Source organism: Agelaius phoeniceus, chromosome 4 (genome assembly GCF_051311805.1).
Source record: "Agelaius phoeniceus isolate bAgePho1 chromosome 4, bAgePho1.hap1, whole genome shotgun sequence".
Classification (NCBI taxonomy): domain Eukaryota; kingdom Metazoa; phylum Chordata; class Aves; order Passeriformes; family Icteridae; genus Agelaius; species Agelaius phoeniceus.
In genome coordinates this window covers 19,399,374-19,425,268 of record NC_135268.1, presented here as the reverse complement: position 1 = coordinate 19,425,268, position 25,895 = coordinate 19,399,374, and the positions used below count along the sequence as shown (strand labels likewise).

Here is a 25,895-nt window from a genome sequence, read left to right as displayed (position 1 = left end):
GTATAAAGAGTATCGTAGTAAAAGGCAATTATCCACCATTCACTAGCTAACATAACACTTGTACAAGTATAAAAGAAACACAGTATGTATTTTAAGCAGTGACAGTATTTTCACCGTATTAAAATAGTAGTGAGGCGAATGTTCAGCTCACATTAAACAGCACTCTGTCACCAAAGCCCAGCCTGCTAGCATCATATATTCCCCCAAGATAGATAATGCAGCTTGCTTTAACAGAATCATTGTCACCAGGCAACTACCAGTGCTGTTCAGTAATAAATATTTCCACTGTTCCCACAGAAACTGGCTCGGCATCTGGACCTGCTAATGCCTGGAGAGATCAGCCTGACCTTGGAGTGCCATCTTTTCACAAGGATGCAGCCCTCGCCACGGCTGTCTCCCAGAAGCATTGCAGAGATGGAGCAGAAGCTCAGAGGGCAGGAACAGGACAGCAGACGAGGCTCTCTCTCTTCCTTGCAGCTGCAGTGACTTGAAAGGACTTCAAATTTCATTTCCTCCTCGGCGAAGGATAAATTAGCTCAGCCCCATCTCAAACTAATTCTCACATGGAGAGACAAAATGGCATCTGTCCCTAAATGCAGGAAGGTCACTTCACAGCTATGCCACAAGACTGCATAAATGAATTCTTGGAGGCAACCAGTTTTAAGTTTAGAACTGGGCCAGCAGCATCTGCAGTCCTGCCAGTTTGGTGCTGTCAAGTATCAGTATTAGGCCTTAAGCTTCATAACAACACCAGGCTCCAGGACTTGACAGGCTTTGTCTGAACTACAACCTATTTTAGCTTAAACTTCGCTCTAATCTCCAAAGTTATTTGAGAAACTTTGCTGCACTTGCAACTTCCCCTGGGATCAAATAACTTTTGTCTAGTCTGTCCTAGCTGCAATGTCAGATTGTCCTGGTTTTGGCTGGGATAGAGTTCATTTTTTCTTAGTAGCTGGTAGAGTGCTGTGTTTTGGATTCAGTATGAAAATACAGAATCACATTCATATACAAGGCTGAAAGGAAGTGGGCAAGCATCTGTGAGGTGCTTAGATACTAGCTGGGCTTAAGTCAGGTCACAGATGTCTATTGTTTGTCCTGTAATTTCAGCCAGGTTTTGGTTACATTGTTGTTTAACTTGTTCTGACTTCAGTTTTGCTTAGTTTTGGCCAAGTGTGTGTTTCTAACCCAAAAATCACATTGGATATCAAGGAAAATATTAAGGAATTTAAGCAATCACAGCAATGACTAACCTACCCCATAGATCATCAGGAGAGAACAGTGTGCAACCCATTAATAAATACAGGGTTAAAATATATATAAAACAATCCCAAGCAGCTGCAAGACCAGGAGGAACCAAACCCCAGAACTTTGCCCAAGCAGGATCCAGGATGCTGACAGCTTGCTCTCATGTCACAAGCACAAGACAAGAGCTTAGCAGCAGAAGAAACAGGCAGATAGTCACACCTGTTGATTTTATTGCATTTGTAACAATCTCCCACAGAAACTGGGCAATTTGGATTATTACTTAATTGGAAAAAGAAGTGGTTGTCCCTTTTTGAATTATTAAAAGAAGCAGAATAACAACAATTAACTCACTCTTTGTTGCCCATCATATACCTAGACACGCAGTACAATCCTTAAAAAGTAATTTGCAAATAAATAATAATAAGCCAATCTGATAGGATGATAAAGATCTTTCCATAGAACAGGCCTTCAGCTCTCTTCCAGAGCCTAAAATAAGTTACTTGTTTGGAGACGTGCAAAATTTCACCCCACAGCGATCACTGTGCTATCCTTCCCATCCTGCTCCTAACAGCATGCAGCTCTGAATCCCTTTATTTCTATTATTATTTTTGTCCAGCAGTCTGGAAGTCTTAAATCTCAGCTCTGAGCCACACAGGAGCACGACAGCAATGTGACAGAGCAGGTGCACATCTCTCCAGGCTCGCAAACTGAGCTGCTGCCTGTCATGTCCATCTCATTTCAAGTGAACTTTTGACACGTTCATTTGTGGGTGAAGAGAAATCTGCTCTGTTTGGGGTCAAGGGGAGGAAGGCTGAGGAAGAGAACAGCTGCTCATTCCAGAAAATGCCTCTTGGAAATCCACCTGCCACAGGGAAAGAGGATCCGTTTGCTCAGGTGTACGTGGGGGGAAACACAAACCGAGCAGCCCTTTCCCAGGGTCCAGACCTTCAGATGCTTTGGGAAAAGCTTCCAAAGGGGGGCAAAAGTCCTGTCCCCTTAGCAGAGCCCTTGCAAAGGACAAAAAAGGCTTTGCTTTTATTGTTATTGCTGATGGCTTTATTTTATTCCTTGGCATTATTTCAGTCTATCTTGTGTAATTCTCTGATTTTGTATAACAGGTTTAGTTTTAGGCTACAAATGGATCTACAGGCTTTGCTGTAGCTTAGGAGTAGGGATAGCTTTTTTTGGGGGGGGGGGCTTCTACACTGCTCCAGGTTGTGGCATAAATTGGGAGCTATTTCCCATTCAAGTCAAGGGTAACAGTAAAGATAGCAGCCACTAAACAGATCTATTATTACCTTAAGTATTTCACATGGTTCAGGTTTTTTGGTGAGCTATGATTCAAAGCAGTCTGAGCAAAACTAGACAGTACTGTGCCTGTGTATTTTGGATGCAGCAGATTAACATCATCACTGAGGAAATGCAAGGACTCATGACCTTTTCCCCTTTTATGATTTCTACAGCTTATCAACAAGATGACATTGTACCAGGGCACTATTCTGGAAGATTACTTTTCATCTTCCAGATCACTGAAGTATACACCCTTTGACTCCATACCTGTCATCACAGCCCAAGATACACAATCTACTCCAAGAAATGATACACTAAAGCAAAAAAAAACCAAAAAAAAACCAAAAAAAACCAAACCAAGCCCCCTCAAAAAAACCCCAAAACACCATCACCACCTCTCCAATTTATGAGATCACTGGTCTAAGAAATCTGTCTGTAATGCAGCTACCACTATGGATGAAGAGGCTGTGTCAGGGAACTCAAAAAGGGAATGAGATGTAGCAAGCTCAGCCTGAAAAAGTAGCTCATATCATCTCCAGCAATCACTACAGTACAGGAGCCATTCCAGATCATGAAAGAGGAACTCAAATGCTTGATTCCTGTTAAGCATAAATTCTGAATGCCTTCTGCATGCAGTGAAAAGGGATTACTAAAAAAGAACATTAAAAAAAAAAAAAAAAAAAAAACCACAAAAGGGAAAAAAAACCCAAAACAGGGCTTAACTAGGCTATTTTTATAAGGAAGGTGAGGTTGTGGCATGTGTTTAAACAGCATGCCACAGTGCTGAGATGGAAGCTGCATCCTGGCCACTCAGAGATCAGAACAGGGAAAGCCAAATGAAGTTCTCTGGCTCAGACCAAGGGTGCTCTCCCCTCCCTTGTTCAAAGACAGCTATCACACCTCCACCAGCAGCTGATCAGATAATGTGGGTGTTGGGTAGGTGGGTGATGGTCAAATTTACCACCACAGCAAACACCCTATACATTTAGTCTGGAGAGGAGCATAAAGGGTAGAAATATTTCCAGACATAGTTTCTGCACCTCTGGCATTTGCTCATCTGTACTATAATATGACTCCTAGGATACTTGGGACATTTTCATTAACTGGGACTACCAGGCAGGACTTTCCAGCTACAGTGGCACTGAGAATCTTAAACAAAACTGCCAGAGGCATATTTAAACTAATAATTGCTTTCACTGTTAATACTACTTAATTATAAAGATTTACAAAACATTTAGCATTTAACTTTCCTGGAGAGGATTGGGGAGCACCTTTCTGAACAGCTCTTTCTTTCCACCCTAATTGGTCAACTCAGTTTAAACACTCATTCTAATTTTCAAGTCAGTGAGGAAGAGTCTTGCTTAAAGAACAATAGTACAGATAGCCTTTGTCCCCAAAGGTTATGTAAGACAGGTTGTGCTCTATAGACACGTTCAGCCAATCATATTTTTTCTTTTTTTTATCACCTTTTCTATAAAATTTCCTCCAGTGTTTTAGCACATACACAAAGGATCAGTTGGTAAAGCTCAAAAAGCCTGATGAATATTTTAAAAGTAGAGGCCCACAGCTTACATACAGGGAGTCATGTCATTTACAGACGTGCTTCCACTGGCCTTTAATTAAAATGAGATCCCTGGCAGAGTTCACCTTCCATTTAAGCATCAGAAGAATCAGGCAGACAGATTTTCCAAAGTTCTGCCCTGAGCATTTAGTAACCATCACTGCTAATAGGAGCTCCTCAGCCCTTCAGCACTTGGGAAACCTGGCAGCTTACTTCTAGAGCACACTCTTGGGTTTCTCATATCAAAAGAACCCAATAGGCCTCAAAATCTTATTTCAAAGAATTACAGGTGTCACATTTCACTTAAGAGTTTCCTGGCTAATAAAACAGATCAAATTTTTCTGCTACAGCTCTGTGTTAGATTTGCATGGCCAGGTTTTGGGGAGGGAGGGGCTGGTTACAGGGGTGGCTTCTGTGAGAAGCTGCTTGAAGCTTTCCCAATGTGTGACAGAGCCAATGCCAGCTGGCTCCAGCACAGACCCATCACTGGCCAAGGCTGAGTCCATCAGGGACTGTGGTAGAGCCTCTGGGATAACATAGCCAAAAAAGGGGACAAAGCTGCTGCTTTGTGAGAGAAAAAGCTCTGGAGACAGGGGTCGGTGAAGGAAGAGGGGCAGGAGGTGCTCCACGTGCCAGAGCTGGGATTTCCCTGCAGCCCTTGGAGGTGAAGCAGCTGTGCCCCTGCAGCCTTGCTGTGGCTGTGTGGAGAGAGAAGCCCAGGCTGGAGCAGGTTTGCTGGCAGGACGAGTGACCCCCTGGGAGGAACCTATGCTGGAGCAGGGGAAGAGTGTGAGGGCTCCTCCCTCTGAGGAGAAGGGAGCAGTAGAAACAAGATGTGATGAATTGAACACAGCTCCCATTCCCTGGGCCCCTGTACTGGTGCAGGGCAGGAGGTAGAAACAACTGGGGATAAGTTCACTTCAGGAAGAAGGGAGGTGGGGTGGATGGCGTTTTTACAATTTGTCTTTATTTCTCATTGCCCTACTCTGATTTGTTTGGTAATAAATCCATTTTTCCCCAAGAAAAAGGAAGAAAAAGTCTGTCTAATGTAGCAGCTAAACTCAGAAAAAGAAGCCTTTATGTGTCACCAGAGTTCTTTGTTTCAGTAGTTAAGTCATAATGCAACCTGGGAATCTCAAAGACATGAGGTGCAAGCAGGGAGAGAAATCAACATCCTGTAAAAAAACCCACACCATTAGGAAAAGACAGACAAAATCCTTGCTATTTTCTCTTCTCTTCCCTTCCCCCAGGCACATTTACACCATCTCTCACTCACCATGGGCAAACGGTGTTAAGAGCATTGTGAAGAACAGCAGCTGTGATGACCACATGACTGTGAAGGAGAGCTTGAAAGTATCCCAGCAAACAAGGGTTCAAATAAAAAGGTGAGTGTCCTCCTGCACTTGCTTCCAACACTTCAACTGTTGTTGGCCTTCAATTCACATCCAAAAAGGGGGAAAAAAACCAAACAAAAATAATAATAATAAAAAAAAATCCCACAGCCAGTATCCAGAGTCTGAGACCTACAAACGAGAAAGGGAAAAAAAAAAACTGCAGTTAGTAAAACAGTAAGATAGATGTTTTCAATCAAGTCTTGCTGCATTTCTTTGCTGCCAGCAGCTGTAAAGGCAAATGTGTCTTCCCCACTCCCTGGCCCTTCAGACGCATGCACATTCCTACATAAAACAGGAATTAAAACTTAGGCCTGTGCAGAGAACCAGTTGGTGGATAACCAGTGCTCTGCCTCCTCTCTCAAAAGAGGGCCCCAGACAGCAGTTTTGAACAAAAAAGCTGAGACTTCTCCCTTCCTTTTGCATTTCTGATGTGCCTCCGAGGTGGATGCTAATGGCAAGATAGCAGGCCAGGCAGTGGGATTAGTACCAAGGCTCGGGAGCATTTCCACTGATGATATTCCAGAAAGCCTCTCTTTGTTTGGGGCGACCTGTATGGCTTTTAATCACTGCATCTGGACCAGGCTTTGAACCCAAGCAGAGCCCAAAGTCACCCTTATCCTGCAAGCAGCTACTGTCTACTCACTGCTAGTCGAGCTCTGCAGTTATTTACTGTATAACTCGATTCCTCAATTTATTGAGGAATTAAACGCAATGGTCTCGTCCATCCCACGCGCTCACAGGAAAGCGCGGGGAAATCTGAATCCGCGCTTGAATAGAAACATTCGCTCATTTAACTGGAGAACGTATTCCAGCTTTCCATCATTTTAATCTCTCCAGAAGGGGCTGGATGGCCACGGTGACTCAAACTTGGCAGGAAAAAAACAACTACACAGAGTTAAACTGCGGCAGCAGTTTGAGACTTAGCTCCCCACTGACTCTGAAATGATGAGGAAATATGAGGAATTGAAAAGTACTTTACATATCTGTTTTGAACTCCTTAGACTCTGCAGTCTTCACAGTACTGGTCTAATTAAAAATCTCTCCAAAAATCTCTGATCAACAGAAGTTATTCTTCTCTGAGCACAGAAGCTGTTTTTGCCAACTTTTGTTCTTACCCAAAACCAAGTCTGAGCCAAAAAGCTGTATGAAAAAACTGTGCTGCATGCCATTGTGATGCGGGTATATTTCTGAAAGTCTGGCATGACAAAGTGGCCTTTGTTTTGCTTCCTATCTTTACTGATCAAGTAAATAAAACCCCATTTTGTTCAGAACCAAAGTCTATAAAGAAGCTGCATTTTTTTTTTTAATAAATATATCTTGCACTGCCAAGATTTTATTTTCTCACTTGACTCTCCTCCCCAGTCTGTCCCTGCTATTTGTTCACTCAAATGTAGCATTTAGTTTCCATAGCTTTTTTTCTCATCTCTGTATGTGGGGTTACTAAAAATCCAAGGTCAATCTGAAGTCAAGTGGTTTCTTTATAGACATCCTTGAAATTAAAACTTTGCTCTAGCTGGGACTAATCAAAATGGTCATTGATAATAATAAAAGTCTGCTTTTCAAATAGGGAAGAGCCTCATGAATATTTTAAATTGTACATTGTAAACAGTGGTCAAGTTTTCCATCTATTTTTTAGTAGGCTACCAGTACACATCAAACTACAGCACTGCCATTATTTATGCATGCTTTTTCTATGGCATCCTCTGTAAAGTTTTAAAAGTGAGAAGCTTTTTGTGCTACAAAATTTTAAAAGGCATACAGAGATGGGTGAAAGCTATCTAAGCACAGGTACACTTCCCTGAAGCAAAAGCTCAGTCAGGCAGTGAAGGAGCGAAGGTTTGTTTTCAATTTTTATTTGTTTAAACTGAATCAGTTCTGAATAATCTAAGCCTGTTAGAAAGAGATAACATTATGGTGCAGTAAAAGGGTTTTGGGTATAACTGAAGCAGCCACAAATTAATTAGGTTCTCTAGCCCAGAGAAGGGATAATTGTCAGCAAAATACTTACACAGAGCCCTTTAAATTTTTTTTATCTGTCTATACATTCCTGTATGATAGGATTCGAGAATTTTTTTTTCCTATCATCTCACGGGCTGAGGCTGAATGAGCAAAGCATTCACACTCTACAAAGTCCAAACACTAATTTTTGAGAACTAATGTCTTGGAACCACCAGAGCCACAAACAAACATTTTATCCTCCTGGAAAGTACATTATTGAGTCACAAAGCTCCTGTGCAAAAGAGACGACAGGACTAGCTCATCATTACACACCATTTACTCCAGTTGTAAATCTGACCAAATACTCTCTCTGCCCTGCCATCCTTCCTGCCAGAGGAGAACACACCAGAGATGTGACCTGTCAGGTGGTGTCTGCACACCCTGGCTGGCACAACCTTGCCCTTAAACTTCTGCAAAGCCTTCAACTCAAGCTCACACACAAATATTACCAAATACACAATGTGTCTGGAGACATGCCAGCTGTGTTTAACAACACAGGGCACCACTAGATTAACCAAGAACATTGGAATGCTGCAAAGTTCTGGGTGGGTTTGTGTTTCATCTAATCAAATAATCACAGTGTGTTTGAGAAATGGGTATCTGCAGGGAAACAGCTACATAGGAAATGAGTGGAACAAGCCTTTTTCTTAATGGTCACTCAAATCCCACGAGCAGCAGAAAGAGGCCTGCAAAACAAAATTCACTTCATCGTTGGATTACCTCCAGGTAAAGTACAGCCAAGGAGAAAAACTAGAGAAAACACTTCACTATCTGTGAACCGTAATGCAGAGTGTTACATTTATTAATGCAAGAAAGGGATACACTATCACAGTGAAAAATTTAAGAGCCTGACTTAAGGGGTTTAGACTTTAACCACAAAGATGATGCAGCCTGCATTGATTTAAGAGAAAGTTCTTCTGCTCACTGACCTTTATGCCCAAAGGGCTGCCCCTGACACCTTCACAGTCTGATCTGCTGCATCACCCAAACCAGAACTGCATGCTGGCAGCTCCCAAAAATCCAGCTCAAAGTGCTACTGACAGAATAGGAGAAAGCTAAATAAAGGAAACTAAGGCCTCGTAGAGAAGAGATGAGCAGTGAAGTATTCATCAAGGCGTTGCTCATAAAAGAGCATTATAGATACACTGACAATCTCAACATCTACCCAAGTCTGTTCTTCAGCAGTTGATGTCAAGCAGCACATGGAGCATTTTCTGAGCTCATCTGTCGGCAGTCTACAGGGAGGGTGAAAAAGAAAAGGAAACCAGTTCATGTGGTGAGCGAACAGATAGGCTGAATTCAAAGCAGAATTCAGAGCAGCGCAAGCCAAACCTGTCAGAACTCCATTTAATTACTGCCTTCTTCCAAACACAAGCATTTGCACCTGCACAAAGCTGTTCCCTACCCTTCTCACACGGCAAAAGCTGCTCCAGGTATCCAGCATTTTCTAGGCAGCCAGGGGAGGGAAGAGAGTCTCTTACAAAGGGGCCCATGAGCAAAAGCCAGATAAGAATGCTGGGGTTTTCTTATCCAGTTTTACCTGCAGCAATTTCCTTCCCATCCCTGAAAATATGCAGAGCAAAACTAACTTAAACAAATCAAGGATACAAGGATTGGTTTATATTTCTTTACAGAATAAAGATTCCAGCACTTATTCTCCTCCTCTGACAAAAGTCACCGACTAAGTAGGAAATAAGTGTGATGTTTCAAACAAATATCATTTAAATTCTCTATTTACGAGGGGAAAATTTTGGAAGTAATTAAACTCCTTGAAGCTGATGGTCCAAGCTGGAACCATGGGTGTAATTCCCCATTCTCAGCATCTGCTACTTGAGATTATTTCAGGCAACATATTCAGAATTTTGTTAAGAGAGGGAAGAGAAATAACCCAGCAAGAAAAAAATAAAACATGCAATATCTGCAAAATTAAATTAACTGCAATTTAATGTTAGAAAATTTCCATAAGTAAGAGAATGAGCTCTATTTCCACTCCCATTATGAAGGACTAAACAAAAAAATTTCTTCAATACATTTGGCCGTAAGTTGTTTGCAACTTATTTTTGTTTATTTTTTGCAACATTGCTAAAAAGGAAAAATTCTGCTCCTCCAGTCTCTTTCCACCTTTATCCTATTTCAATACATTTTCCCTGTCAGGTATTCAGGATGTGTCTCCCTGGGTCACGTTGTGGTGGCAGCAACCCAGCCTGCTATGTAAAAGGTTACACAGACATTAACAACTGTAAAACACAGGGGGAGCAGGGCAGGAGCAAGCTGCATTCCTGGCATTTCCACATGCATTCTCACTCATAGCCACTCACTGAAGCTACTGCTACATAGTCATTGATGGACAGATTTTTCTGTGTGCATTTTTAAGAAGTCAGGAACACGTTTCTGAGACAAACTGAATTGTCTGTAAACTTTTATCTCTGTCTGCATTCAGCCCAGGAGAATGTTCATCCTATACCACAAATACTTATCAAGTCAGAGCTCTCACTGAGTTCAGAAAAAAACACTTTTGTTTCTCAAAATAATGAGAGTTGTCCACAGCTTTTAGCTCTTCATCTTTCAAGTTTGCCAGATGTGAGGAAGCACTGTGAGAGAGCCAGGGAGCCTTCTTAGGGTGACAGGACACACCAGCTGGTGGTTCAAACTGCTCACATCTACACGTCCTCTTTCTGTACTGCATGTACCTGCTTCTGCTCTCACACCTCTGCTGCGCTTGTGGACCCTGAAGGAAATGACTCAACCCTCTCCCCCAGTATGTGCAAAATGACACAGTATTTCTAAGTCACTTCTTCCAAGAAAGATTTGAAATGAGCACTTGCACCTCTATTGCACTGAATTGCCATTCCTGTACATTAAAATTCATTTCATCCATCTTGTTTGATAACCAACCCAAGACCATTCTGCTTGTTATTTCCACCCTTATACCTGATGTAGCACTCTGGAAACTAATTTCAAAAACTTTAAAAACACGCAACAATAGCAACAAGATCTAATAAGTTAGTGTTTATCCTGGATTCTCGGGTATCACTGCAGTGCTACTTACGCTTCCCTGAGGAGAGAGGCCAGTGCAGCAAGGAGCCACTCTCAGCTCAAACCAGGCTCATCAACCACCTGTTTAGGCTATAATTCAAAGTGACAAAGAGCTCTTTAGATGTTCTGCGGGATTTGATGCAAAATAACTCTCAAGTGTTAACTGAGTTAATTCATTTCAGATTAATCAAGCCTTTGATGAAAGCACACCCAAATACAGATCAGCTGAATATAGTAGTTCTTGGGGTTTTTTCCTGTGTAGGTGAAATAGAGGCTTTTGTGCTGTTCCAGAGGTCGAAAGGGGAACTTCAGCTATCAGCTGCTTTTTGGTTTTCCCATTCAATCCAGAATCAAAGCAATTTCAGCAGAAAAATATAATTATACTAACAGTGAGGCCGTTCACACATCTTGTGACTACACATGGAAGGATGGGGGGAAGTAACAGAGAAAAGTTAAGAGTCTTGAAAATATGGTCTAGAAGCTGAGAAAGAATGTACTGAATTGTACATCTGAATATCACAGCTACTGAATGTTCCAGACTTTCTTTAAGTGCCTGCTGGTTATCCTTGGCAATGTAATTCATCACAGATTTAAGAGTAAAGTACACCATTCACAAGGTCCCTGCGTGTGTGCAAATATATGATAACACATGCAAAATTTCAAAAGGTGCAGAGTATCATGTGAGGATGTGGTAAAATATGCAAATGTTTGTATTGCATTACCACCCCAGATCAACGGGCTTTCTGAAAGCTGATTACAAAAAACTTGGTACTCTCGCTGGTTAAGCACCACCTGCTAAAGCACATCACAGCTGGCAAGAAGCATGTCAGTCCCTCCACTCCAAAGCCATCAGGGCAAAATAACCCCTGCAAATACTGGGAAAAAGCCATGCAGCTCTTCACACAAGCTGCACAGCACCATAAACTTCTGACCACCTGGAACAATCCTATGTCATCAGCAATCATTGCAACAATCTTCTGAAAAATTCTGGGGAGGTGTTAGATCTTTCTCAGAAATTTATTATACCTACATAATACACCCATCTTCCTCAAATGTTTTAGTTGATAGCACATCTTTATAGAGGGAAAAATAATGCATAAGCAAGCACTCTTCACAGTATTGCCAACAGTTATGATTTCATTGCAAAACTCAATATGTGGCAGCTCCTTGCAATAATAAAAATTTCAGCTTTCTTTTCAAGTAAATTTCTCCTTGCAGAAAGAAGCTTAAAAATAGGACCCAGGCACAGCTCAGAGGCTCAGTAAACCGGTGGTAAATAAACATAATTCAACATATTTGATTTGAAATTCACATGACTTTTAATCAAATCTCGTTTTTTTGTGGTTTTTTTTTTTTTCCCCTGTGAATGTTAGAGGATGTTGAAAGTCTGGGTCTGACAATACTCTCACAATGCTTATTTGCATTCCACAGAGCCTTCGGCAATTCTTCTGTGACAAATAAAACACGTGTGGTGCGTGCACTGAAAATGCAAACTTATCACCGAGGTCAGCATAATTTTAATTTCCCTTTGCTACCATAAACTCAGCTTATGTTTTGAGGCATCACCTCTCCCACACATCCTGGCCCCATTTCTTCAAGAGCCTTACTATGACTGTAATTGTGATGGCACAGATCCTGCACAGGGTCTTGCTTTAACGTGAGGAAGCGACAGCCTCCAAGGAGAAAATCAGCCAACTGAAGGGACAGAAAATTCCATGAGAGTTCAAAGAGGGGAAGTAAAGTCAGATATTGGGACCAGAGAAGAACTACTCCTAAATGCCTCTGGATGCAGCCTTTAAAATACTTTTCAATATTCTTTTATCCTCCCTAGCACTCTCTCCCTGCTGTCTGCTTCATACCACCTTTAATTTTCTTCCTTTCCTCTTCCTGGCAGGAAAGGATCTCTTTAACTTGCATTGCTCCAGACTGACAAGCAGCTGCAGATATACATAGAGAAAGTTTAGTGACATTTACCTTCACCACATCGATGGGATTTTTTTTGCTGAGGTGTGCAGGGAGAAGCCATTTCCCTTTTGCCTGAATCCATCAGGAGGCAGCCCAGAGCTCATATTAGCAGCCTCTTCCCCTCTATACATCAGCCAGGAACAGCTGTTTGCTCACCCAAAAGCAGCATTATGTCAGAGAAGTTTCTTACTCAGAAAGATGACAGTGGACCACTTTTTGTGAGCCCTGCATTTCAGAAAAGGAGGAAAAGGCTGACTTGTGCCCACCCTGGGGCACTCTCCTTCACAGCCCAGCTGGCCCCACAGTTCTTTGGCTACCAAGGTTAAAGACATCAACAGCCACAGAGAATTGAGCAATGCTGAGCTGAAGCACAGAGTCTTGCCCCCTCTCTTTGATGGCTTGTTTCATGGGACCTGGCAGATAGCAACACATGAACCAAAAATACCAGGATCGTGACTGCATTTCTCGTAGGAAGCAATACTTTTGACAGTGCTGGGTTTCCTCAGCCTCAGACTTGCTCTAGCTCCACTCACTACGTGCAAAGAGGACTATATGCAGGAATAACACAGGGAAAAAGTACCTCTTGATTGAGGAATTGCAATGAGAACAGCCAGAAAACTGTAATGTATTTCCTGTGTGCAAATGTGCATCCACCACATTTTTTATCCTGCTCTTGGCTTAGTATTCTCTTCTCAAATGGATGGTAGCAGATATGACTTGTTTTACTCCAAGAAATTGTAAATTTCCTTCACTTTTTGTGCTGATTAGGAAGTTAACAGGCAGTATAAGGAGGGATAACAACTTTTTCCATTGAAAATGTACTGCTCCTGAAAGACATCAACAACAAGAAACCACCTTACACACAACACTATGCATACATGCACAATATCAAGAGGAACAAAAATGGCTAGTAAATGAGATTAATGGCAAAAGCCAGGTGGATAACACATTTTTAAAGGAGAGTTATCTAGGAAAAAGATAAGTTTAATTGTCTTTCAGATCTGTTATGATGTAATAAATGTCTATTAATGTTTAGCAGCAAATTGGCTTTTAATGATCATTGCTATTTTTAGCTGGTGGGTGACACGTAGTTTAAATATAAAACAGATTTATGTTTTGCACACCAGGACGACTTTCTCAGATGACTCTCCTTGATTTAACCTCTTCACACCCCACAAGACATTTAATATAATTTTATTTCTAATAGACTGTGAGCCAATAGGATTGTATTTGCTACTACTGATGTTTTCAATGAGAAATAAAATCAATGAGGTTTATGCTGAAGATAAGTGTAAGTGATTAGTTAAGTGTAAGTGGCTTGGAAAATATTAGGAGGGCTACATTATTCAAGCAAATAATGCAAATTAAAAAAGACTCTGGATTGAAGTAAAATCTATTAAAAACCCCTGACCTTGCTGTGTTGGAAAAAAATCTTAGCTAAATTTGTTCTGTTGGGACTATCTCAAAAATGAGCATTAGTAGGTGAGAAATTTTGTCACATTTTTCAACACAAAGCAGTCAACCTTAAACATTCATACGTACAAGAAAAAAAAAAAAAGAAAGAAAAAAAGCTTCTTTTTAGACCTAGAGACAAAGAGCAGCCCAGTAGGTTGCTAGGAGAAAAATAAACAGCACTTGGTGTCATATAAAAAGAGCGGGCAAGCGAAGCAAAGCCCTGCATACACTGCCTGGGAAAGCCAGGCAGGAACACAGAAACAGCATTCTGCACCACTTTCAAAAAAAAAAAAAGAAAAAGATATGCATACAGAAGAATAAAGGTTGCATCTAAATTTCTAGGTGTGGTATTCTCCAGTGAGTTGCATACACAGAAACAATAGCAAAAGCAATAGGGCCAATTAGTGAACAAAAAGTATTTATAGTTCCCTAAAGCAAATGTCTGTGTACTAATAACCAATAGCCTGTTTTTCCACATTTTACTATGTTAATGAATTCTGTTGCACATTAATCAAGAGTCGATCCTCTTTGATCTTTGGAGGAGGAAATAAAAAGAAAGAGATTTAATTACTGCACTCATTTTCTGCACAGATACTTTTGTTATTACTTATATTCTACTAACAGAGGTCACCATCACCCAAAGCCTAGTTATGAAAGGTCTTGGGCATTCTCACAGTAAAAAACAGCTTTCTTCCTCCTTACCCCTTCCTCCCTCATATTATCCAAACAACAAAGAATGGCATGAAAACACTCTTTTGCAGAGAACAGAGCTGTAGAGAGAGAGGGGCAGGGGATTTCTATGTGTGCCCTTCAACTCTGAAATCAGGCTTCAGCCAGTTAGTGGACCATTTCCAGCCAACTTTGAAAACCAGTCATAAATACTCAACATCTCTTTAACCCCTGCAGAAGCAGCCCTTCAGAACTGCACCCAATCCAACCCCTAAGGAAAATACCCCTCAAAGACAAGCTGAAAGACTGCAACGTTTCTCTGATCTCCTTCCTAATGAGGAGCATCGCATCACTACGCACAGCAGTGACTTCAAAACTGAAAGGGCCACTGCATTACGGCTGAGAGTCAACACTTCTCCTGGTACTACAAAAAAAACATTTTATATGAGAAGCTCTGCATGGATAAAATATTTATATAATACAGATCACACACACTCTCTTCCCTTCTGAAGTGAAACAAAGGCCAGATATTTCCAGCTGAAACTACAAGAGGGACCTTAACTAAACAAAGCATTTAAACCTGGATGGAATTTCACCAGGAGGTTCCAGCTGAAGCCTCCGCTCTCACATCCCAACTTGGCATCATCACAACATATATATGGTAACCAGCTCTTCTTCAAAGTGACTAGCACCTTAACTCTTGCAAAAAGTATTTTTAAAAGCCAAATACTTGCTTTTTGCGAAAGAAAAGCAAGTTTTGCAGAAGAAAATCTTACTCCAGCAAGCATGTGTGCTTTTTTAATGGGTACTATCAAGTTTTTAAACAGTAAAATACTTGGATGAGTGAAAGGCTAAAATTAATTAATTCCTTGAGTGCTTTCTAGCAGAAATTAATTGTGAGGACAATCAGGACAAACGTGCTTTTTAAGAGAATTGTCTTGGGCGCTGAGTAAGGACTATGAGACTCTTGTCCTCTTTTCACGCCTCATAGCTGATGATCAGTAGCAACCACCTAAAGAGAAAATGCACCTGTTGTGAAATTTGCCAGTATAACATGGGCCTGCTTCTGTAAGGCTCAAACATATTTCTTAATGACCTATTACATAGTAACACCCACTAAGAGGGCCAGCAGAAAACTGAAAGCAGGCTTTACCTGAAAGCAGGCTTTACTACAGAAAGCTATCTTAAGTCCCAGAAAATGATAAGTCCCAGAAAATTCTTATGTAAAGAATGGGAAGGGGAAAACCCCAAATTAAACTCAGGAAATTCTTCAGTGGCTTTTCCCCCCCAGTTAAACTTGGGAGTCCTACTTGACTCCCTCTGAAGTCATGGGATTGCAACTTATCTCTTAACTAAACTAGACGAGAGTGACTGCATTCAGTAACAATGCTCTCATTTGTAGCTTGTCCAACTGAAGCAACAATCTTCCATAACATTTTACATTTTTAAGTAGGCATTGAATTTAGAATAATCAAGAAAGGATTCTAAACATTTAACTCAGTCACAGCTATCTGGCAAAATCAAACACCATCTAATACAGTCAGACTGGCTGTACCACTAGAAACTCTGCAATGAACTTAATTATTCAGCTTCCATTATCTATAAGGAAACAGCAAATAACCTCATTTCCATGTATCTGAGTATAACAGCTGTAAAATTTGCAGTAACACCTTTATTTGTGGTATCAAAGGCCACTGCTGATTTTGCTCTTAATACCTTGCTTCCACCGAGATAAAAAAGTGAGACATCTCAGTAGTCGAGGAGTAACATTTAATTGCAGGAGTCATATTCAATTCCAAAGAAGAAATTAAGCACCTCTGGCAACTAGAAGGCAAGATAATTAATCTGGTGTATGGGCCTGTCTCTTGTGATATTTTGCAGGGGACTCTGTAAACACCAAAATGTAGCTATGCTTGATAGACAATATGAATCTGGGGGGAAGGGGGAAAATTTTGGTAACTCCTGAAATGTTCCCTGTTAAAGAAAAACGCCATTTCTTGTTCCTCTGCAGGAGAATGTTTCAAAAGCCAGCTCATCTGAGGTCACTGGCAAAGTCCTGCTGATTGTAAAGGAAGATGTACAATCAAGAGAGAGCTTTTGAAAACATCACCCTAAGCCTAGTAAGCAGCAAGTAAAACCTTGGTTATTTAAGGTCATAGCTGGAAGTGAAACTGCAATAAAGTACTTCATTTGATTATCTGAAAGGCAATTCACTGTAAACAACAAACAACAACTCTTTACTACATCTTTACTTTGACTTATTTTACTGTAAGTGGACTAAGCACTGCAGTTTATAAAAGAAGGGAATAAATGACAGAGAGACATCAATCCTAAATATTTTGCTAAAGAAATCACTCTTCTGTTCATTTTGTTCTCCCTATAAGGGAGATTCACAAGGCTAAAGCAGAAACACTGGGCTTCAAAAGTAACCAAAATTGGCAAATTGTGCAGAAAGATAGAGTCATTGTTTAGTACTTGGCATCAGCATGGATCTGAGCAAGCAAGAACACAGATTGCCTGTGATGGGAAAATCTATCAAATGTAAAAGAGCCAACTGATGGCTAAAATTCTAACATTAAGGTCCTTTCATTCACTGCTTACCTTCCATTTACACCAGTTTCATTTCCAAAGCAAAGGGACCCCAAAGAGGCAGTGCCTGAATTGAAAGAGAACTGTATTTCAGCTAAGAGCAAGATCAAGACCTCCTTACCAAGATCCAAATTTACAATCAAGGAAAAAGCTCAATATACCTGAAGTTCATTTTCCCCAAAATAGCATTTTTTCCATTTGAGTTTTCCCTATACTGGTTACAGAAATATGGAGAGAAGACTCAAATTTGTTTTCTGAGAGCAAGAAGGGGTAGATTGCTCCCTGGCATCAGTGTCCCTTCTGACCACACAATCCAACGTGCCTTTGCCCAAAGCTCACTTGCAGTGCAAACACAGCCAGTACAGTTCATACACAAGCCCACAGACCCAGGGCCCAGCCAGGGCTGTCTCATTATGGAACAAAACAGAAATAGCATTCCTAAATTGGATGCGATCACCAGGAACAATTTAGCATCAAATGCTTCAAAATCTGCATGTGAAAAGCCAAAGCACTGCATGCCAGATTTCAGGCTGTAGATAGCCTTAGGGTGAGAGAGCAGGCCAGTCCAAACAGGACAGTTTGCTATCAGAAATTTATCAGTGTTCATGCATTATTTCTTCCTCCTGCATTGGGAATTAAACCCACTGATGTGGGGCTCAGATTGGCAGAGTGAAGGGAGGGACAGATGACCCAAACAAGCACTTTGTCACAGCTAGAGGGAGAAAGCAATGTTTGGCAGAGAGCTCCACTCATGTCAGAGGTTGACATCCTCTTCATCCATGAGGGGCTTGTTGAGTGCCACAGCCACATATTGACAGCAGAAAACAAAAATGCCTTTTCATGTTAATCAGGTTGGGAAAATTCCAAGAGTTTTCCCCTCCCTTCTACCTTGTTTTTAAAAAACTCCAATATTGAGAATAACACAGTCCACTCCCAAACACAAGAAAATCAGGTGGTTTTACAAGCCTGAGTCTTTACAAGACCCATCACCTGAAGAGGAAGGAGCTAATCAACTCAGAGACAAGGAAATCATGCTGGGTTATCCAGCAGCAGAACTGAATTTCTCTCTGAAGCAGAAGTTTGTGGCTCACATGACTGGGTATGCCAGGACTTCTCAACCAACCTGCACATATATCAGGGAAATCCTGACAAAGTTACCTTTATCTCCTCCTTGAGAATTAAAATTATGTAACCTCTCCCTTCAGAACACAAAAGATAGAGATTTACTCCTACCCAAGCATTTCTGATCCAAATTACTTTTTCTGAATTTTACATTTTCCTAAAAATAATTATCAATTTCAATATTTTATAAAAATTAGGTTTTCCTATTAACCAGGTTAGAAATTACTTTCTCTGATAATGTTTCAATCCATGGCACTTCATTCTAAGAAACTAAGGTGCTAAGGTGCTCTTAACAGAAGATTTCAGTTGTGTTGAAACATTCTGGCTGATACATGCTTTTGATTAAGAGAGCCAATTTGCTGGAGAAAATAGTATCCCTAGATTTTTTTCCATCTCCTCAAAATTGCCAATAACTTAAAGCAATTTTCCCTCTACTCAGAGAAGATACGTGCAATGTGATGACTCAGATCACTGTTGCATAAAATGGTCAGACCACTGGACAGAGTTCTATGAGCTGAGAGAACCAGTTGGAACCACCATGCTGCTGAAAATGAGGGCTGCTGCTGGAGAGCTCTCCATGTCCCTGGTTCCCCCACCATTTCTGCTGTGCTTCCCTCTGAAAGAGGACAAATCCCTTCTCCCCCATCCTCCTCCAGTGCAAATCCACACACATCTTCAGGTTACTTTTTCCTGCCACCAAAGCTACTTCAGCCTGCATATGTTCCACCTTTTAAACACCTAGAGACTGCACCCCACAGGGCTTAGCCCCAAACTCACTGACTTTTCCCTCAGAAGCACTGCTGTGAGTTCAAGCCTTTTATTACTGTAAGGCAAGACTGAGAGGAACCCAAAGGTGGAGAACAGCTGAGGACACAGACCTCCCTAGAATTCCCTTTATAATTAAGTAGAAGATAGCCACAATTAAACCAAAACAGCTAAGTCAGAGAGTGGGGCTGCTTCCTGCTGACAAACTCACAGGTACCAGCAGTAATGATGAATGCAACATCCCCTTTGGTCTTCCCCACCAACTTCAGCAATCCTTGTGCAAAAAGGCACAAGAGAATCTTGGGAGTGGAGCATGTTGCAGCACTGCCATCCTCCATTGCCACACAATTAGCTCCAAGCACTGTTCTCTACAAGACTCTCTTGTGTTTCAGCTCCCCCTACATACTTCAGTTTCCTACCTGCCAGGAAATATGCTCACCAGCATTTAGCTTTCACACAAGTAAGGTGCCTCACTGGAGTCTTCTTTCTCTGACCTCATCTGGGCCTTGCTATTCTCATCCACAAATGACAGAACTAGAGAGGAGAGGCAAAGTCTTCCCTACCACACATGGCACCCCTGGCCAAGCAAACACTATAGCTACAAAGCTCATGTCAGGAATAAATTGGGAGTAAAGCTCAGGGCTGTCTTTCAAAAAGAACAAAAATTGAATCCTGAAATGGTTAGCACAGTACTTTGGATCCACAGGACTTCCTTGTGCCTCCCTCTCCCACAGCATTTATGCTACCTTTCCTTGCAAAAACAGCCAGCACCTCTGATTCATTTTTGACTACTAATCTTCCAGTGAGCAGCAGGCTTTTATCCAGTTTAAGAGAAAATGTCAGTCAGGCTGGTTCACCCTACCTAATGAAATCATTGTCACGTACATAGTTTCAGAGAATACCTGCAGACCACACTTAAGACTAAACCAGGACTTTGCAGTCCTCATAGCCCTTCACTGCCTCTACATTTTCTCCCTGTAATTTAAACCAGCAAAGTTCTTGTGAAATGGAGCAAGCTGCAACCCTTAAAACACATTCCTTTATCTTCTTAACCATTAAGTGTCTGAAAAGGTTTTCCCCATGCTAAGGAAAGGGACAAAGAGGAATGCTCAGGAACACCACCACATGGCTATCCGAGGCAGGACAGATACAATTGTAGGGATAAGCAGCAAAGCCAGAGCTCATCTTCACAAAGCCAGTAATTGTGTCCGTAAGGCCAGCAATTTCAAAGGCAGCCTGCATGAAAATCACTATGAAATGAAAACATCAAACTCGTGTCTCTGTGGTGTAAAGCAAAGCCATGCTGCATTCACAGTGAGAAAATTAAATCAATACTGCCTAGGGGCAATATTGGGAAGCCACTAACCAAAGGAGCAGCAATGTGAACCTATTGATCCTGTACAGCTACACTTCCATGCGTCTTTCTTCCCCTTCTGAAACATTTGCATCACCTTGCATTATGTAAAACTGGATACTGTAACTACTAATTAATATTTCCCAAAAACCTGAAGTCAAAATCAGACAATTACAAGGACCCTTGGTAGCATTAAACATTTGTCAAAACACATTAAGAACAAAAACTTATTTTTAAATTATTCTGCTTTCTTTAAATTATCAGGCTGAACCCTTAGTTAGAACAACCTCAGGCAACTCAGCAAGGCTACCTGGATGGACTTGTGACATGCACTGCCTGCCTGAAAGCTGCTCCTGCTGAGCACACAGGAGAGCAGACAAAGCACACTGCTAAGTGGGGACAAAACCAGGCAAAATTAATGCCTGGGCTTATTTTATTGTGCATCCAGAGATGGATAAGCTTGTCAGCCACTGGAGACTTGCATGTCCCTGTCTTCCTTCCCAGCCAGGTGAAAGGCTTCTGGGGACATATTTACCTTCCTCTCCCTCCCCCCATTGCTCCCCTGGTCTCAGGGTGAAAACCAGGGCAGGATTAGAAAAGAACTGGAGGATAAACACATCGGTAAAACAATAAATACCAGCTAGACAGCTTGGAGGGTCAGGAGATGTTTAGGAAGATTACAAGTTCAAAGACCACAGCAGCAGCAAGTACTGACAGATAAAATGCACTGCTCTTTCTGAAAAGTATATGCAAGTTGCACACACATATGATGTGCATAGATACAGGTTTTCATACAAAACTTTACATTTTAGCCTTTTTTAATGACTTCTTTTTTTCAAAAGTCCTGGAACATGAAAGCACCTTACTGCTGCTTTCCTATGGCAGAGTGCATCCCCACAGGGTGCTGAGGAGGAGACCTGGTGTCACAGGCCTCCAAAGGCATTTCCTTAGCGAGTCAGAAATTCAGGGGTAATGGCAGAAGCAGCCAGGGGCTGCACAGGAACCCTCCCAGCTTCCCAGCAGCATCTCAGGAGAAGCCCTGCATGGTAACTGTGGCCCCTACCTGGTCTTGCTCCCTCCCCTCCTGGTGGAGAGCAGCAGCACCTCTGGAATCCAGGACCTTTTCTTTGGGGCTGCACACCATGCCCAGGTGGTGTCAGACCCTCCACCACCAGGGTCCCTTGCCCTTTCAGCCACTCCTGACACCAAGGCTTTTCCTCTGATGACCCTGAAGGAGCCATTCTCCTCCCCAAAATGAGCACATTGTGCTCAGCCCCCATGGTGAACTCAGTGCTGAGGCTCTCACAGACCCAGCAGAGCACACATCAGTCCCCCATGTTGCTTTCAGACCCCAGTCCAGGGCCTATTACCTTGACCAAAGAGGCCATTAAATTGCTAACACAGCTTTTGGGCCAGGCAGACAGGAATAATGGTTTGCAGAAGATGCTTTATCTGAGATTGAATGCCTTGAAGCCATCACAGAGCCCCCAAGTGCCCCAGCAGGCCAAAAAGTGTGGGGAGAACAGGGCTGCTGTCCTTCAGCAAGTGAAGGGGACAGACTGCATTTAAATAGTCAAGCAGCACCTACAGAGGTACTCTAAAAACAACACAGCCTTAGCAAAAGCTGGCCCAAGGTCTACAAGGCTTCCCCTTCTCCTCCAGAATAATCAGATTTTAAACATACCCTTCAGAGAAATGGTCCAGTCATTAACAGTAACTGTTTCTTATGTGCATCAGTAAAAGATGTAGTGCTACAGAGACTAAATGGGACTTACAGAAAAGAAGCCATAAATCTTTGTCAGTCTCTCAGAAATGAACACTTAATACAACTAGCTTGGAGTACTTCACTTCTCACTCAGCCGAGGTACCAATTATGGCACCACTATGATATATTTTAATCACTGTTGTGTTAATGGCTCCCACGATTTATTTTATCCCCTCTCTGCACTAATGACCTGTGCTCAAAGTCTCATGATTCAAATACTTCCCCCTTCCAGCTGAATAAAGCAATCTCTTGGATTTTGACCTGTGATACTGCTGACCTATTCAAAGACATATGAAAGGACTTCAGACACTTACAGGACCTACAGAAAGTTTGGGTCAAAATACAGTTACAACGCAGCCAGCAGTCACTTGTTTCCCTTTTCTTGCCCCTAATTCAAATCCTGTCTTCCCTTGCTTTTCCTCCATCCCAGCACCCAGGGCATTAATTTCCTTATCAGCCTTTCAAGCCTTTCTTTTCATGTTGTAAAAGTCAGTGTAAAACCAACACACTGCTTAGGGCCACAAATAGAGAACTGCCCACTGTGTCTCCCTCAGCACCCCTTGAGTTACTAGTTGGGATTAATTTAACAAGCAGTTTTACAACCTCAAAGGGGGTTCCTATCACATTCCATGGTAGCAAGAAGCCTCCTCACTCCTACAAAACTTGGCTCACCAAAACCAGACCAACTTGAGATATCCTGCATCCCTCCATCCTGCATGTGACAGAAACACATCACTTGGGTAACTCATAAAGCAAGGGGATCAGTCACAGTGTGCAAAGTAATTTGGCTAGCCTGGGTTCCTCCACATGGGATCAAGGGTCACCCAGCAGTGTTAAAAAGCAGTAAATCAAAACATCTTGAAGAAATTTCCCCTGTCCTACCTAAGCCAGAGAACTTGCTACCACAAGAGGGTGACGAAGCCAATTCACAAAAGCAGCAGATGTTTATATCCCAGTCTCTAATCCTCGGGAGCTCACAAAATCCCTCTGACCAGGTTCTCCTGGAACTATTTATCAGACAATCTGGCAATCTCTTTGCTGCTCGGGATCTAAGGAAATGAGAGAAGAAAGTCACACACACAAGAACTCTCACATTTGTTGCAATAGCAAGTTGGCAATATGGAAGCAAATGGATTCTAACTAGTTTTTGCCCCTGAGAAACTTATGACAGAAGTCATCCAAGCAAGAGCACATCAGAGATGACTTCTGTGTTAACAACGAAAAATAAACAATCTTTTATTTATCTCTTCTCCCTCAATTTCCATCCCATCACATACCTACATTCTTTCTTAATAAGTTCTAGATTTTTTTTTTTGCTAAACATTCTTCCTGCTATCTAAAGCAAAAGTGACTTTCAAAACCTTTTTACTTCACAAAGATGCAGTGGGTTAAAGGCACACACAGCACATCCTGAATCTGCCTTTGGAACACCAGACTAAACTCAAAAGCCTCATGGAAAATTCCTTAATAAACACCCCCAGTGCCCCCTCTGCATGAGATCAGGTGTCTTCTAGTGTCATGGTTTTATATCCCAGACAACAACCAAGCCCCACATAGCTGCTCATGCACTTTCTCCCAAGTGGGAAGGGGAAGAGAATTGGAAAGGTAAAAGTGAGACAACTCATGAGTTGAGATAAAGACACTCTAATAGGCAAAACAAAAGCTATGCACATAATCAAAGCAAAACAAGGAATTCATTCTCAGTTTCCCATGGGCAGACAATTGTTCAGCCATACCCAGGTAAGCGGGACACCATCATGCACAATGGTTACCTGGGAAGAGAAACACTGTCACTCTCTAAGTGTCTCCCTCTTCCTTCTCCCCCCAGCTCTATATGCTGGGTAAGATGCCATATGGGATAAAATGTCACTTGGCATCAGCTGTTCTGGCTGTGTCCCCTCTCAGCTCCTCATGCACCCACAGCCTCCTCATTGGGTGGAGGTGGGGTGAGAGGCAGAAGAGGCTTTGGTGCTGTGCAAGAGCTGCTCAGCAGTGGCCAAAATACCCCTGAATTAATTATTAACACTGTCTCAGCACAAATCCATACCAGCTACTGTGAAGAAAACTAACTCTACCCTAGTCAAAACCAGCACACATACCCACAAGACCCTAATTGGCCTCCACAAGTTGCAAAATCGCCCTCAGAACCGATTTTATTTTTGGCAGAGCACTGGACACTGCTGTGACAGCAGGTACCTCCTGGATTCTGAAGCCCTGCAGTGCTTTGTTTATGAAGCACCACCGTATTCTACATGATCAGGAGCCAGTTCCAGGGCTGGATCATGGCAGTGGCTGAGCAGGGAATGGTCCCATGAAACACAGCAACAATTTTCATGGGGAATTGCCTTTTTACTCTCTGCCTACAAAGTCTGTGCCATATGGAGAGCTGGCAAAAGGGAGCGGACAGATGTCTGCAGATATTATAGTTACTATGTTAACTGCCTGAGAGTTTATTCATCAGAAGGTGATCACCCTTTGTTCTGGTAAGAATTTCACTTTCTTTGCAGCTTTGAGAGGTTGACAGCAAATCACTATTACATAGTTCTCAAAAAGTACCAGGTGATTTGCAGCCTTGATTAAAAGGCATGGTTCTTGACCTCAAATACCAAATATCAGGCAAAACCCACAAAAGCAGAAGAACTAAGAGGTTACAGCAGCAGAAAAGGAGATAAATTGAAGGCCCTCTCATCAGCCATGCAGGCTCTGTGCATGTTTGCACACTCAGGGAGAAGAGCTGGATGTTACAGTGGTGCACGGCTACATGAGCATAAAATGTGCTGCTACACCATGAGAAGCTTCCTTTTCTGCATTCAAACAAAGGGGAAGTTCGGAGCACTTAGACACCAAAAAAACCTTCCCTCTTTTTAAAACAGGGATTTGCATGTGCATTCCATAGTAAGAAGAAAAATCCCACCAAAAAAACTGTTTACTTTTCATCAGTGTTTCACAGAGACTGAGCTCCCATGAGATGTCCTTTGAGCCAACCTGGAGTTCATTTCCTGTGGACTAAGAGGAGCATTAAATGCCCATGTGGTTCTCAGAAGGAAGAGAACAAAATTATTCAGAAAATCCTTTCCAACATTAAATCTTCTTCTGGAGTTTGCATCCTGTAAGCAACACTTCCTGTGAGGGAGTAGCCATAGGCAGTACAAATCTGCAGTCTCACAAGCTGAAGATGGAAGTTCAAGTGAGAATTCAGCTCACAGATGGGCACAAAGCCCAAAACTTATCACACTGTTTGGAGGCACATAGAGAGAAAAAATAAAGTCACCTTCACCCATCATGAAGCTGAGGAGAAGCTACCCCAGCATCATCTTCACCTGAGCACTGGATGGACTGCAATACTGAAATCACAGACATTTGGTCTATGGGAGGAGGGAGAAGGCAACTATTCTTTTTGCCTGGAAGGCAGGCTCCAGACAGAACTTTGCAACAGCACTTACCAACAGAGAAATCTCAGAAAATAGATGATAGAGTATGTTGGCAAAAGGGGAGGGAGCTGGTAGCATTTCTCTCAGATTGGCTAGCAACATGCCTACAATTTAGACAAGCTGAATTGATGGGACAAGGCCAGCTGTATGGCGTTCAACAAGAGCAAGTGCCAGGTACTGCACTTGAGTCACAACAACCCATTGCAGCACTGCTGGCTGGGGGAGGGAGGCTGCAAAGCCACTCAGTGGAAAAGAA

General features: G+C 42.1%; 1 protein-coding gene across 22 annotated transcripts in view; it reads right to left on the bottom strand.

The window, feature by feature from the left end:
• ADGRL3 (adhesion G protein-coupled receptor L3) overlaps positions 1–25,895 on the bottom strand; it is a 493,993-nt gene that overhangs the window by 312,743 nt on the left and 155,355 nt on the right. For 20 of the 22 annotated variants that reach the window (XM_077177050.1, XM_077177053.1, XM_077177036.1 and 17 more), the window contains one exon: positions 5,373–5,619. In XM_077177050.1, coding sequence (XP_077033165.1) covers positions 5,373–5,427 — 55 coding nt within the window. In that variant the 5' untranslated portion in view covers positions 5,428–5,619. Of the gene's footprint in view, positions 1–5,372; positions 5,620–17,214; positions 17,270–25,895 lie in introns of all 22 variants that reach the window. The other 2 variants (XM_077177033.1, XM_077177035.1) reach the window with 1 other exon arrangement.